Source organism: Triticum dicoccoides, chromosome 6A, assembly GCF_002162155.2.
Source record: "Triticum dicoccoides isolate Atlit2015 ecotype Zavitan chromosome 6A, WEW_v2.0, whole genome shotgun sequence".
NCBI lineage: Eukaryota > Viridiplantae > Streptophyta > Magnoliopsida > Poales > Poaceae > Triticum > Triticum dicoccoides.
Genome location: NC_041390.1, coordinates 65334372 through 65349671, shown reverse-complemented (window position 1 = coordinate 65349671; position 15300 = coordinate 65334372). Strand labels below are relative to the sequence as shown.

Below are 15300 nucleotides of genomic sequence, written 5' to 3'. Positions count from 1 at the left end.
AACCCGGATTAAACCCTAGCCAGCGAGCGACCTTTCCCCATGCCGCTCCCTTCCTCCTCCTCCGCCGCCGCCGTCGCGGCCGGGCCGGCGGCGTCCCCGCTCGCCGCCCGAAGCCGGGGCCGCCTCCTTCGCGCGCGCTCGGGCCACGCCGCCGTGGTGAGCTCCGCCCTCCCCACCCCCTACCCCTACCCCCGCTCGCCTTCGTTACAGATTGGTTTCCTTTCATGGAGCCCGCTAGCACATTGCTTGCGCGAACGATTGTTCGTCCATGCGCTGTGCACTCTTTCCTTTTTTCTGTTGATGTGTGCTTCGTCGAACGGAAGCAGCTTGATTGTTAGCGCAGCGTGCAACCGTGTATGGTCAGCTTGGTAGGACGAACTGCTCGTGGTAGTGTACTTGAGCGAAATTCATCTTTGTGCATGCAGAGGTGCCAGAGGGTCGATCCTGTGAGGCTGAGGGCGGTCAATGGATCACCCCCCTGCGTTCCCCTGTCCGACAGGTCGCCGTGGACCCCTGCGACGATGCCGATTTTCGGGGACGCAAACATCAGGAAGGACGACACGAGGCTGCGCATCTTCTCAGGAACGGCTAACCCCTCGCTCGCCCAGGTCGGTTGGATCTTCCTTGGAGAAATTCACCTTTCATACTTCTGCAGCTCCACACACTATTATCATCGTGTCCTCCTCCTGGTTCTGAGGAGCACACTCCTTTTTTTGCAAGGGAAATGGTAAGTGGGTTTAGCTTAGACAAACAACTATGCAAATGTGAACTAGGCTTAAAAAGACACGAACTGTGGAAACTGGAAAGCTATTATTCAAATTGAATACTTGTTATAAATCCTTCCATGCTAAACTGAATGATTTGTCACTCAATGCCACTCTAAGCTGTATTTTTCTTCTTCCTGGTGTCTTGTGACAGGAAATAGCAAGCTACATGGGTCTAGAACTTGGGAAGATCAACATAAAAAGGTTTGCTGATGGCGAAATATATGTTCAGTTACAAGAAAGTGTAAGGGGCTGCGATGTGTTCCTTGTGCAACCATCATGCCCTCCAGCAAACGAGAATCTCATGGAGCTACTCATCATGATTGATACATGCAGAAGAGCATCTGCTAAGAATATTACTGCAGTCATCCCTTATTTCGGTTATGCCAGGGCTGACAGGAAGGTAATATTTTTTAAACATTGGTTTCTTATTTTAATGACAAAACGTAAGCCTACACCATAGACTTGTCAGTTGTCACGGCTTGCACACCTGTGCTTTTACCATTACTGTGTAACCAAACCAAACCAAACTTTCTGAGGTCAAATAAAATCACACCTATATGTGAAAAATACTAGTCAAATGCCTGTGCGTTGCCACAGAGAAAAAAAAGGGAGGTGGCATCATTCATGGTGAGACGAAGCACAAATCAAATGGATTTGAAAATGACACATTGGTTTGTTAGCGGAAACATTGCAGTTTTGACAATTTCAGTGTAACAAGAATTCTCATGTAATAAAATTGAGATGTAAGGACTTGTGCATTTCCAGAAGAAACATGAACAATTGCAAACATGTGTATATTGGGCCATATATGAAAGATAGAAGTAAAAGAATGAATAAATGAGCTTTGATTGTGGCATTACAACAGCGAGGATGCATAATCATGACAATTTTCAAAACCAACATGATTCAAATATCTTCTTTCGTTATTTGCCACCATTTCTTTACTTTTCTACTTTCTTTAAGGTCCTGCCCTCAGCTTCTCCAAACAGTAACTTGAATCAATATGTCCGTTGCCGAGCAAACGAAGAAAAGGAACAAAAAAACAAAACAAAACAAGAAGAGCCTTACCAGATCTGATGCACAAAATAGAGTGGCACACAATCAAGTCTGTAATACCAATTAAAGATTGCACATGAATGCTTTTTATGCTTACTTACAATCAATCGTCTCATGATGCATAGAGGCCTCATCACGAGAAGCGCACCATCACAAAGTTACTTAACAAAGAGCGTAATCTTGTTATTAAGCCTAGATGTACAAAAATGGGGCAGAAGTAACACGGTATCTCCCCTTGCCAAAGCAGAGTATCTTCCATCTAAAAAAACAGAGTACCTCCCTCGTTATAAAATCTACCACTGTAAAAAGGTAGGGTATCTTCCTTTGCTACAAACCAGCTCGTACCCAAGCACAGGAAATCAGACAAATTTTTGGCCTTTGCTTTGCCTTCTTAGCGCGCTTGATTTGTCATCTCCAGCAAGCACTGTTTAATAACAAAATAATCAATGAGCATGTTATACACTCTGAAGCATATGCACATATATACTGGTATACAAAGATTATCCTCCCTCCGTTCCTAAATATAAGTCTTTCTAGAGATTCCACTATAGAGACTACATTTGGATGTATATAGATGCCTTCTAGAGTATATGTTCACTCATTTTGCTTCGTATGTATTCTATAGTGGAATCTCTTAAAATACTTATATTTAAGAACAGAGGGAGTAGATGCAAATTTTCCTTTATTAGATAGGGTTCTAGGTTTTTTGCTTCATCTACCTGCTCACTTAAAAGGACATCAGACAATCACTATTGCATACATAACTGTTTGTGTTATATTCAGACCAAAAGACCAAGCATGAGGGAGGTGTCACAGACTCATAGTACCTTTAGAGATTTTATAGTATGAGATGGTAGGTTGCAAAGTGTTTTTATCGCTCGTTCAGAGCATTTATCTATGTATCCGTTGGTGTCAGGTTATATAATAAAGAGTTGGGATGAGACTTTGTTTTGCTTTTTTGTTATTATATTATAGATGCTGATCTTGTGCAAGGTCATGACTACCATAATAAGAACGCAAATGATCGCCTCAGCCTCCAACGGCAAACGCTAACAAACTAAACAACCCGATGCTTGGTACGACGCACCGGTATTGGGTCGAGTCCAGAGCGTTGGAAGTCTACCATATGCATGGGTATTTATGGAAAATAATTGATGGAACAAATGTCGTGGAATTGGGGCGGACCACATCGGGGGCGTACTTGCCAATGTCGGTCGGATGGGGTAGGGGGAGGGGAGGTGGTGGGAGGAGGGGTTGCTGCATCAGAGAAGGAGGCAAAAGAGGCATCGCGGACTTGGGGGGCGGACGGTGCCGGCCGTGTACTTGCCGACGTCGGCGTCGAACGAGACGGGGTAGGGGAAGAGGAGACAATTGGGAGGAGGGGGAGGGGGAGGTGGAGGTGGAGGACGTAGTGAGTGGTTGGGCTGCTACGGTAGAGAGGAGTCGGGAGAGGCGTTCGGAGCGGCCGGCGCCGGCGGCGTGTGAGCAGCAGTGGCCACCTGCCCAGTTCGGTTCCATTGTTTGCTCCCCTTTTCTAGAAGGATCAAATGCCTCTTGTTTGATGAGGTGGGGATATATGGAGCAGGACGTAAAAAATAAGGGTCTATTTTAAACGTGAAGTGGGGTTGTGTCTCCCATGCGTCGGATGCAGATCTGATGGTCGAAAATGAGGGATGGCAGGCACACCATCCACCAACTCGGTTTTTTATGGGAGTAGAGATTCATAAATATGGAGAACTGAAAGTCAATGCTGAATAGTGCAGCATATTCTATTACCATGAGAGCATGTTGTTCTGGCAGGATAATGCATGATCAGGAACTCAGTCTTACTATATATTTCTGGCACGTCATCCTAATATTTACAAAATAAAATAAAATCATTGGCATATCTAACATAAGTTTATTTACTTCACTGTTTTTTCAGTCTCAAGGTCGTGAATCTATAGCTGCAAAGCTTGTAGCTAATATGATTACTGAAGCTGGTGCAAACCGTGTCCTTGTTTGTGATCTTCATTCAAGTCAGGCCATGGGATATTTTGACATCCCAGTAGATCATGTTTATGGCCAGGTACTTACTGATACATGTTGCTTAAGTTGATCAATTACTTTAAAACTGGCATGTGATATGATATCCATCGTTCCATAACTGTGTCTTTGTCTCTTTGATCTGTGAAGCCGGTGATTCTTGATTACCTCGCCAGCAAGACAATTAGTTCAAATGACTTGGTGGTGGTGTCGCCCGATGTTGGAGGTGTTGCCAGGGCACGCGCTTTTGCCAAAAAGCTATCAGATGCACCTCTAGCGATTGTAGATAAAAGAAGGCATGGACACAACGTTGCCGAGGCAAGTAGTAGTCAATCTGCAGGAAATGTATAATGCATTTGGAGATGTGCTGTTTCACATGGTGCATGCTAGCTTTATTTTCCATGCCTTTATGTGATCAGTTCTGTCAGATTAAATAAGCATAACTTTTCATGTGCATCTTACAGGTAATGAATCTTATTGGAGATGTTAGAGGAAAAGTGGCCGTTATGATGGATGATATGATTGATACGGCAGGTAAGTTATCACATTTAAGTTATAGGAAACATAATTCTAAGATTGAGCATTTCACACTGAGGGGCAGTTAAGCCATGTTTTAATGTCGTGTTTGCAACTGTTTACTTGGTTGAGGCTAATGTTGGTAACCGGCATGTTGTTAATAGTGAAGTATATGTTGTGGTATCATGTTAAAAGCAGACACCAAAGATTAAAAAACGTCTTATATTTTGATACGGAGGGAGTATTATAGTTACAATTATTATTTTTTAGTAAGGTTTGGATACTAGTCATATGAGCTGCAGTATAGTTTAAACTTGGAAACCTGCTAACTGAGAAGTAAATTATAACATCTTGTTGCATATCAAAACTAGCTACCTTTTGACAATGTTTGCTTCTGAATATGAATACTTATATCCTAATAAGACTAATACAATTAAATTAGGAACTATTGCCAAAGGAGCTGAGCTGCTGCATCAAGAAGGAGCAAGAGAAGTATATGCATGTTGTACACATGCTGTTTTTAGGTACGCTACTTTTACGCCCATTCCATAGATGAACTACTGAACTTGCCTTGCTGTGGGGTGAGGCCCATCACCGCACTATATACGTAGTTACAGACTTATTCCATGGAGCTGAGAGTTTGATGGAACCAGAGTCTGCACCAATTTGTGTGAGCAATTCAGAAGTGTGCATTGTGCTGGTATAGTCTAACATTGTATGTCGGATCTAAACCACAAATTTTTGGATGGATACAATAACTTAGGAAAATGACAGGGAAAAAGAATCCAGTGGTTACCAAATATTTGATGCAATCATTGAACTTGAATTTGGCTCATGTTTTATTGCGTTATACTGTGGTGACATGTTTAGCTCTGATTTCTTACTAGTGTGGTTTACATCACCGTTTCAGCCCACCAGCCATCGAAAGATTATCAAGTGGTTTGTTTCAAGAAGTAATCATCACGAACACTATCCCTTTAAAGGAGGAGAAGAATTTCCCGCAGCTGACCATTCTTTCAGTCGCGAACCTTCTAGGCGAGACTATCTGGCGTGTTCATGACGATTGCTCGGTAAGTACTAAACTAGCAAACATCCGACCAGAGATCACCAGAATTTCTAGACCCTGTGCAACTGTATGCTAGTATATGAATTGCTTAACAAAGTGGTCACATTTTGAACCAATGCAGGTTGGCCATGCGCCATACTCCACCTTGGATATCGACTGACGCTTGTGTTCCACTCGCGACGCTTCCGTCCACCGAGGGCCCTCGTTTCATGCCTAGGTGAGAACGGGTGCCATAGAGGGTCGACCTGCCGTGGTGTCAACAACAACAAATACAGTTGATAGACGAGATGCCCAAGTGATAATGAGCAGAATGTACTCTTTCTTAATGCAGGAATAGTTGTACAAGTGCCCTTTTTTTGGATGTTCTCCTCTTTGTTTTGTGGAATAAGCTCTGTTAGCAGGGAAAAAGAATGTTGACTATGTGTATGAGTGTGGTAGTATATCAGATGGAAGTTTGAACTGTGTATATAGGCCCGCTTAATCCCAGCCGTTCCTCTTTTTTCCTTTTACCATTTTAGATGAAAGTTGGCCCACTTTTAAGTGTAATGATTGGGCTGTTCTCACTGGCATAATAGTTGACCATCTATATTTCCTCTTGGGTTATAATAATTCTGCTTTGAACATTGCCTACTGTAGATGCAACTGATTTCAAGATTGACGGAGTATCTGTAGATTGGCAAAAGAAACCTGATTTAACTGTGGTGGGGCTAATTATTTGTGATTTGTTTTTCTTTGGTGCACTGCTGACGAAAGTGCATGGTCTGTCTCACACGAAAAATTTGGGTGGGCGTGTGATTCAGTGCGGCGTTTCTTTCCAAGATTTCGAAATGCTAAAGACTGTCTAATTCATAATCGACATGAAAAAAAAAACTACAGTACAACTCTGAAATCAATAAGATGAAGCTTGTTTCCCTTGGCTAGTCATAGTGAAAGTAACTTAGGTGGTAACATAACATGTCTCAAGACAAATTTTGCTTATGTGACATGAAGTTAATGAGGAGAAAGATGCTTGTGGTAATATAACACACCCTGAAGTAAAATGAGTCTATATCTCAATTAATGAAGGTTTGCATGTTATCATCTACTCTCTCCATTCCTAAATATTTGTCTTTCGATTTCAACAAGTGACTATATACGAAGCAAAATGAATGAATATATACTCTAAAATATATCTATATACATCCGTATGTGGTAGCCATTTGAGATCTCTAAAAAGACAAATATTTAGGAACGGAGGGAGTATATGTTACTACCTATTATAAAAGTAGTAACATAGGCTAGTAACATACGCATGTTGCTAGTCTAAGTTACTCCCCACTAACCAGCCTCAGAGACGGCTAGTGAATGACTAGTATTATCATTTACATGAATTAATTAATTGGTGTGCTTTTAATTCGAACGGTATCATAAACTAGAGTTGCGGCCATAGATGCATGGACAGTGTTTTCATCCAGCAAGTATCTCCTCATCTACCAAAACGTGTTTGGATCAATGAAGACTTCGGCACCCTTGATCTTTTCAGATATGAATGAAAGTCGGTAAGCAATCTCCGAAACCACAAACTGATGGACATCGAACTCTTCCTATCTTTCTAGCACAATATAACTATAAATGCAGCATACATATCCATCCAATTTCATTCTGGACTTGCCAGCGAAAAAAGAGAGCCTAGTCCATCGTCGCCTAAACAGCTTTGCACCATATATAAGCAGATCAACCTTGCAAGGTGTACAGCCACTGGATCTCGAAGCACACCTAAAGAATAATTTGGACCAGCTACCTGCCTTCGATCTATTCGCAGTGCTATGCTAAGCTTCTAGATAATGATGATGCCATGATAAGGAACCTGCATTGCTTATAATATACTGATTCAGTGGGGACTGAATTATTATTGTTACACCAGGTAAACAGCGCAAACCGCAAAACTATGTCGAGCTAGTAGAATACATCAAGGGACACCGAAAAAATATATCAATGTTACATGTAAACTGATACCTACGCATGCTATGCCGTGCCAGGTGAGGTGTGAATCTCAGGATGCTATATGTTAAGTTTAGGAATATGCTCCACATGAAAATATGTTTGATCCCCAAAATGAGTGCCTGCACAATGCTCAAAATTTGGAGCGAAACAATGTAAGACATTGAACTGAATTGCTGTGTGGTTTATAAACATTAAAAGCTAAACTGTTTTGAACTTTTGGTCTATTAGACATTCGCATAACCCAGATTAACTAGAACCACTTTAATGTATAGTGCCAAACAAAAAAAGAACAACTTTAATGTGCATCACACAATCAGTTCCACTAATGCAGTGAATCACACAAACGATGTAATTTATGCGAATATAATAGAAAATACATGTTCACTCTTTTATTAAGCAACTGCACGTCTCTTGTAACTGTGCAAGCAATGTGGGATTGCCACGAAAATGGTCCATCCAACATATTTTCTCATGTCTGACCAATTAACATCCAGTAGGCAGGCTAGCGTGACGAGTCCAAAATAAAGTGCAAGGGATTTATCCCTTGTGTCATAAGAAAACAGTAGCAAAAATATTACCAAATATCTCAGTTCTCTGGAAACCAGCAAAAACCTACTGGTTCGAAAACTTCTCAAACAACTAGACCTAACAATGGAGTAGAAAATGAATCTAAGAGCAAGGTTTAAAATACATTACCTATTTTGGCAAAGTCATAGGACTTTCAGATCAACAGACGGATGTGATGAGATATGTAATTATTACTTATACAAATGAAATGGCCTACTGATCATGCGGTCGCAAGGATGTATTGTTGTATAACCTCATAGTGTACCAAGTGGGATAGAACCCGTTTCGGTACATTGCCTCCATCCACCTTTCAGCCTCACTTCTTCTGCCATGCTTGCAGAAGCCATGTACCATTATATCAAAAGTATATCGATTCGGTAGATAGCCCCTTTGGCAGAGTCTTTCGAACATGTTACAGGCAGAATCCATCCTCCCTGCCATGCTCAATCCTCGTAACAGCATGTTATAAGTATAAATGTCGACAGGAAAGAACTGTTCTAGACCCTCTTCTAAAACCTCCAAGTCACTCCTGTTCCTGATACCGCTTGCAAACAACTCGATAAGTTGGCCAATCAAGAATCGTCCTGCACCCCGACCTTTGATCTCTCCAGCGCTTGCTTCAAGAGACCCGGATTTATCTTCTGAACGCGCCCAAGCCTTGAGAAGATCGCTGCCCCTCAGTGTGTGCAACAGAAGCACATTACACAAGAACGCTGAAACAGGGCGCCCTGTTTCCCTGAAATCATCAATAATCTTGACAACACTGTCATAATCTTGAACAGAGCTCAAAAGGAGCACAAGCTGTTCATAGCAGTCGATGCTCGGTATTAATCCTTTGTCCCTTGCTTCCCTCCAAAATACCATTGCCTGCTCTGGCTTCCGAGCTTCACATAGACCAGATATAAATACGTTATACATCTTGGTCCCAGGTGGCTTCTTCTCATGAATGAAGTTGAAAAAAGTCAGTGCGTCACCAATACGCTTACTCCTCAGATAACTCATGAGAAGAAGGATATTGCTTTCGACAGATGGTTCAATCCCTGCAGACTCCATCCGGCTGTACACCTCCCTGGCCACATCAGCCTTCTTAGCATGTCCAGCCCCAGAGATGAAGTAGTTATAGCACACACGGGGTTGGAGTTCACTCCTCCGCAACTGGTTCTCCAGCAGCTCAAGAACCTCACCATACTTACTCAGCTCACACAATTCACAAACAACCGACTGGTAGAGGCTTCGGGTTGGGATGTGTCCCATATCTTGCATTTCGAGTATGAGCCTTGGGAGCACATCCACCCTCCTAATCAATATTAATGCTCTGATCAAGCTCTTGTAAGTTGATTCATAGCGATATAGGCCCGCAGGGTTCTTGCTGCTCGCTATCTGAGGCACTTTACATGCCTCATCCACATTCCCACTCTTGCACAATGCAACAAGGTACTTGGCTAATACATTCTCCATTGGCCACGCCTCCTGCTTGAGAGCCCTATCGAGCAGCTCCCTCACCTTATCTAGCTTCCCTTCCTGACACAGCACATTTGCGAACATTGCAAATGTCTGACGGCCAGGAAAGTATCCATCTTCCATAGACTGTTCCAGTACCAGACAAGCCTCTTCTGTGGCCCCACCTCGGCACAGTGCCCTGATCAGATTGTTGTAGACATCCTTGTTTGGGTTAATCCCAAGGTCCAATCTTGATCTATACAAATGCATGGCAACTTCCACAAGCCCGGCTTTGCAAAAGAAGCAAAGCGCGGCATTCATGGTTGAACGGCCTGGAGCAATGCCCTCCTCCATCATTTCCACAAGCAAATCATAAACTTCACCAAGTCTGTTCTTGCGGAGAAGGCGGTGCACAAGCTTATCATACCGCTGACCATCAGGGATATATCCCTCAGCCTCCTTCTTATCAGAAAGGAACTGCAATGTAGTATCAAGCATCCCAGCCTCAATGAGACCATGGATCCACGCGCCGTACACATCACATGACGAGAATTTACCAACAATCTGGGCTGCCTCGTCAAAGCGCCCACGCCGGCAGAACTCCGTGACAATAGAGCCAGCGGCGGGGCCTCTGGATGCTTCGGCGAAAGGGAGGGTGTCAAGTAGTGCAGTGGCATCGCTGAAGCGGGCGCGGCGGCACAGGCTCTTGATGCGGATGCAGGTTGCAACGGGACTAGCAGCAAGGTTGCGGGCGAAGGAGTCGGCCAAGTCGTGGAATGACGCATCGACAAGTGAGTTGAGGAGTATGCGGGAGGAGACGGCATCCAGGTCCATGCCGCGGAAGCGCATGCGGCCGAGGACGCTGAGCCCGCGCTGGGGGTCGCCCGCGACGGCGTAGCCTACGACGAGCGTCTGATGGAAGCGCGGCTGCCCGGTGGACGCGGAGGTGGTGGTGAAGAGGCGGAGCCAGTCGAGCACCACAGAGGCGCGGCGCGCGCGCGAGAGCAGGCGGAAGACGGCATGGTAGACGGCGCGCGTGTGGAGGTAGTGCGGGCGGCGGCCCGACCAGTCGAAGAACTTGAGGCGGAGCAGCAGAACCGCGTCGCCGTCGGGGAGCCTCCGCGGGCGGTGGCGGAGCACCGAGAGGACGAGCTCCTCCGAGAGCGGGAGCGCCTCGAGCGCCGCCGCGTCGTCCGAGGCGAGGGCCTCGTAGATCGAGTCGAGGGCGGCGAGCGGCTCGGCGGCGCAGGGCGCGAGGAACCAGTCGCGGAAGGAGACGGCGATGCCGGACGCGGCCTCGGAGATGGAGGCGTAGGACTCCGCGGTCCGGGGGAGCAGCGGGGAGAGCTGCGGCAGCGGCGGCGGCGGCGGGGGCGGCGCGCAGTGTGGTGAGGCTGTGGACGCCGAGAAGGTGTTCGACAGAATGGCGAGGAGGCGGCGGCGGCGCGAGCGGGAGGGGAGCGGGGCGAGGAGGCGGGGCATGGAGGGCACGGGCGGCGGCGGTCAGCGAATAGGAGTTGGCCGCCGGCAGCAGTGGCAGCCGGCAGCGGCAGGTGGCATTGGCTGGCGGTGGCGGCTGCGGCCGCGTGCGTGATCTGTGTTCACCGGGTCGCGGGTGGGAAATCTTGCGCGAGGTTGGGTTTGTTTGGGTCGGGAATGGGGTTGGAGCGGGCCGAGCGTTTGGGTTCAGACCCAGAGACGTGCACGTGAGAATAAGATGCCAACTTGCGTTGGTGGGGACCGGGGAGATGTTTGCAAGACGAGTCGACTCCAACATCTTCACGAACCAATCTATGATTGGATGGTTAGATGGACAGTGATATTCTCAGTCTATTAGGGTTTAAGTCCTGATGCTCGCATTTATCCTGAATTTAGATCATCTCCAACATCCGCACAATGCGCCGTGCGCTAAAAACTACTTTGCCGCGCGCCCTTCGCTTGGTTTTGCGCGGCCGGCAGCACTGGCTCCAACAGCCGCACTAAAATGCAACACGCGTGACTCACCGGGGCATTGCATATATTGCATTTTGGACACAAAATGGATTTCAACATTCAAAATGCAATGAACATGACATATAAATTTCACACAAACAAGATGATGAATAAAAGTTCATGTCCACAAGTTCAAAATCATGCCCACAAGTTCATCCAACCAAGTTCAAAATGCAAACCAAGTTCATGACACAAACGAAAGACACATCAAGCCTTGTCCTCGTCTTCGTCCTCATCTTTCGAAGACGATTCTTCCTCCTCCAGAGATGATTCTTCCTTTTTCTCCTCATCGTGCATCAGATCACGTGAAACTCCGGCGGTGTTGGCAAGATCTTCAACGCCATCGGGTCAAGTTCGCCGGCGCCGGCGCGCGCGGAAGCGGGCGCCCCAAATACACATCGCGAGTTGGCAATTTGGACCGCGCGCCTAACTGCATATGCCGCGCGCGCGGTTATTGCGCGCCCGCTGGAGCTTGTCTACAGGTTGCGCGCGCGCTAACATGGCAAAATTTGCGGCGCGGCGCTTGTTTAGCGCGGCTGTTGGAGATGCTCTTATTTTAGGATTTTCCGCGACATATGTTCAGTGGGAGGAGACGTTCTCGTCGACTATGAGGCGCCTACGGTGACTTCGTAAAATCTCAAGATGATATGCCGGCTCAGTCTCTTGAAGGTGCTCATAGGGATAAGATGTGTGTGTGCGTTCATAAGGGTGAGTGTATGCGCGTATGTATGAGCGCTTGTGTCCAGTGGCAGAGCTTGGGCCAAAATTCTGGAGGGGCAATGGGCTTAGGGGGGGCTAAATTATGAGGCTTGGCCTTATTTTCCTGTACTTATGGCCCAAATACCTAGGGGTAGTGACAGATTTCTTCATGGGCTGAGGGGGCGGTGGCCCAGATTGCACTCCATGAAGCTCCGCCATTGCTTGTGTCTATACTGATGTTCAAAAAAAGACTCCAACATCTCCCTGCAAATCCCGCAAGGGCATTTCCAACGGCGACCCTCAAATTTTCTTACCCATAGTCCACGATCAGGGGTGATCAGTCCACGAACATGGATACGTAAAGGCCGCTCTCCAACTGTAACGGTATATATTTTGACAATATTTTTTTAAACACAGTACAGACGCAAGCGCTCATACATACGCACATACACTCATCTCTATGAACGCATTCACGCATACTCTATCCCCATGAGCACCTCCGAGAGACTGCGTCGGCATATCATATTTAGATGTGCAAAGTCACCGTAGGCGCCTCGTCATCGACGAGAATGTCTCCTTCCACTGAAAACACATCACCGGAAATCCTGAAATAAATCCAGGAATAATGCGAGCACCAGGACTTGACCCCTAGTGGGCTGGGGATACTACTTGTCGTGGGAACAGATTTGAAAGTAGAGGTTAGGGGTACGTAGGAGAGGGCAAAGCCTAGCTACGGCGAGGTTGTACACTCGGATTTACGAGTTCAGGCCCCTCTCGGAGGAGGTAATGACCCTACATCTTGGTGTTGCGGGAGCTTTGTTGTATGGAGTGTTGAGTTACGGGGGGTGCGAACCCTTGTGCAGGAGCGAAGGGGCGGCTTATATATAGTCCGCCGACCCCTCATCATCCTCCGTTACGCAAGGGTTCAATGATACAGTAAAGGTGCGAGCGTTTCTGGTAACGCCTACACTTAATGATCTTTATAACGACGAACTGATCGCCTGACCATTGCCATCCCAGAGTGACTCTATGCCTAGGACCCTGCCCTAGGTACATATCATCGTCGTAGCCCTCGAATGGATCGGGGATCGGGTGAAAAGGACCAGTGCGGGTTCTAGTTAAGCGCATCACTTCGAAGATGCTCTAGAGTCTTGTGGACACCTACACTGCTTTAATTCCTTATCAGTTGTCTCGATCGATTCTAGTTTGATAAGCGGCCGAGTGATCCCGGACGTCAGGTCGGAGCCGAGTGGTCAAGGAGATCTTTTGATGCGATTGATCGTTCTGTCGGACCCAGATTTCACGGGATTCAAAAATTTGGAGAAGCGCGTAGATCGGCAACTATGCAGCGAGTGGGGCAAGTGAGGCGGGACTCCTCGATTATCGTTTTGCCTTTATCGCCACGCAGTATGTCGCCCCTGTTAGTGGGATGCGCAGGGATCTTGCTGGCCCACAAGTCAGCGACTTAGTCGAGCAAATATAAAGAGCGACGCGACCGAGGGGTAAACGGTGCTATCCCCTTTCCCCCCTTTCACCTTGCCTCTCCACCTCTTCCGCCCCTGCGCCGCGCCGCCCCCTCGGCTCCGATGACCACCATAGAGATGGCGAAGGACAAGACGACGCAGCTGGAGCGTGCCAAGAAGGTCGCCAAGGGGAAGAAGGCGTCGAGCTCTCGGGCCACGTTGTCGTCGTGCTAGATCCAGGGTGATTGGTTGCCTTCGACGGTCATGAAGGAGGACCTCGATGGACTCACCTCCGATGACATGCTGGTCCCTGTATCTTGGAGGTTGTCGGAGGGGGAGGTGATACGTCTCCAACGTACCTATAATTTTTGATTGCTCCATGCTATATTATCTACTATTTTGGACATTATTGGGCTTTATTATCCACTTTTATATTATTTTTGGGACTAACCTATTAACCGGAGGCCCAACCCAGAATTGCTGTTTTTTTGCCTATTTTAGGGTTTCGAAGAAAAGGAATATCAAACGGAGTCCAAACGGAATGAAACCTTCGGGAACGTGATTTTTGGAACGAACAAGACCCAGGAGACTTGGACCCTATGTCAAGAAATAAAGGAGGAGGCCACGAGGTAGGGGGCGCACCTACCCCCCCAGGCGCGCCCTCCACCCTCGTGGGCCCCTGTTGCTCCACCGACGTACTTCTTCCTCCTATATATACCTACGTACCCCCAAACGATCAGATACGGAGCCAAAACCCTAATTCCATCGCCGTAACTTTCTGTATCCACGAGATACCATCTTGGGGCATGTTCCGGAGCTCCGCCGGAGGGGGCATCCATCACGGAGGGCTTCTACATCAATACCATAGCCTCTCCGATGAAGTGTGAGTAGTTTACCTCAGACCTTTGGGTCCATAGTTATTAGCTAGATGGCTTCTTCTCTCTTTTTGGATCTCAATGCAATGTTCTCCCCCTCTCTTGTGGAGATCTATTCGATGTAATCTTCTTTTTGCGGTGTGTTTGTTGAGACCGATGAATTGTGGGTTTATGATCAAGATTATCTATGAACAATATTTGAATCTTCTCTGAATTCTTTTATGTATCACTACTAGGAAAAGGGCTATAGATGGAAATGACACTAATGGCGCACCAGACATGTGGTGCGCCATTACTATATACTAATGGCGCATCATCTGTTGGTGCGCCATTAGTGTGGAAGACACTAATGGCGCATCAGGCACACGGTGCGCCACTAGTAACAAAATGTTTCTTTTTCATTTTTTCAAACATACTAATGGCGCATCCGGGCAGAGTGCGCCATTAGTAGTTAGAACTACTAATGGCGCACCAGCCGTAGAGTGCGCCACTACTATATTTTTTTTACTTTTTTGCAAAACTACTAATGGCGCACCGTTGCATAGTGCGCCATTACTAGTTTAAACTAGTAATGGGCACTTTTTTTTTACTTTTTGATATCATGAATATTTTTAAATTTCATGGGCACTTTTTGAATTCATGAATATTTTTTTTCAAATTTGATGATATTTTTTCATATTCCATATGAAAAAATATTGAATATTCATGAGGACACTCGATCTCGATCCCCCTCCCTCTCGATAGCTATCCCCCTCGCCAGATCCCCCTCGCCGCCGAGCACCCCCCCGCACCCTCCCCCCGCTCCACCGCCGCCGCCGACCCCCCGCACCCTCCCCTGCTCCACCGCCGCC

The 15300-nt window shown here is 46.6% G+C and overlaps 2 protein-coding genes across 5 annotated transcripts; one reads left to right on the top strand and one right to left on the bottom strand.

Annotated features, from left to right (window-relative positions):
• On the top strand, positions 1–6026 carry LOC119314946 (ribose-phosphate pyrophosphokinase 1, chloroplastic). Its single transcript, XM_037589628.1, has 9 exons — positions 1–156; positions 426–608; positions 919–1167; positions 3748–3891; positions 3999–4166; positions 4313–4382; positions 4807–4888; positions 5275–5434; positions 5552–6026. Exons 1-9 carry the CDS (start codon positions 40–42, stop codon positions 5588–5590), a joined length of 1212 nt encoding a protein of 403 aa, XP_037445525.1. The 5' UTR covers positions 1–39; the 3' UTR covers positions 5591–6026.
• LOC119314944 (pentatricopeptide repeat-containing protein At1g71210, mitochondrial-like) lies at positions 1878–11068 on the bottom strand. 4 transcript variants are annotated; one of them, XM_037589625.1, is made up of 3 exons: positions 8110–11068; positions 7426–7532; positions 1878–2247 (listed from the first exon to the last, which is right to left on the bottom strand). In XM_037589625.1, exon 1 carries the CDS (start codon positions 10900–10902, stop codon positions 8194–8196), a length of 2709 nt encoding a protein of 902 aa, XP_037445522.1. In that variant the 5' UTR covers positions 10903–11068; the 3' UTR covers positions 1878–2247; positions 7426–7532; positions 8110–8193. The 4 variants fall into 4 exon arrangements, with proteins under 4 accessions (XP_037445522.1, XP_037445521.1, XP_037445523.1 ...); XM_037589624.1 differs by having other exon boundaries at positions 7430–7532; XM_037589626.1 differs by lacking the exon at positions 7426–7532.
• Between the last annotated feature and the right edge of the window lie 4232 nt (positions 11069–15300).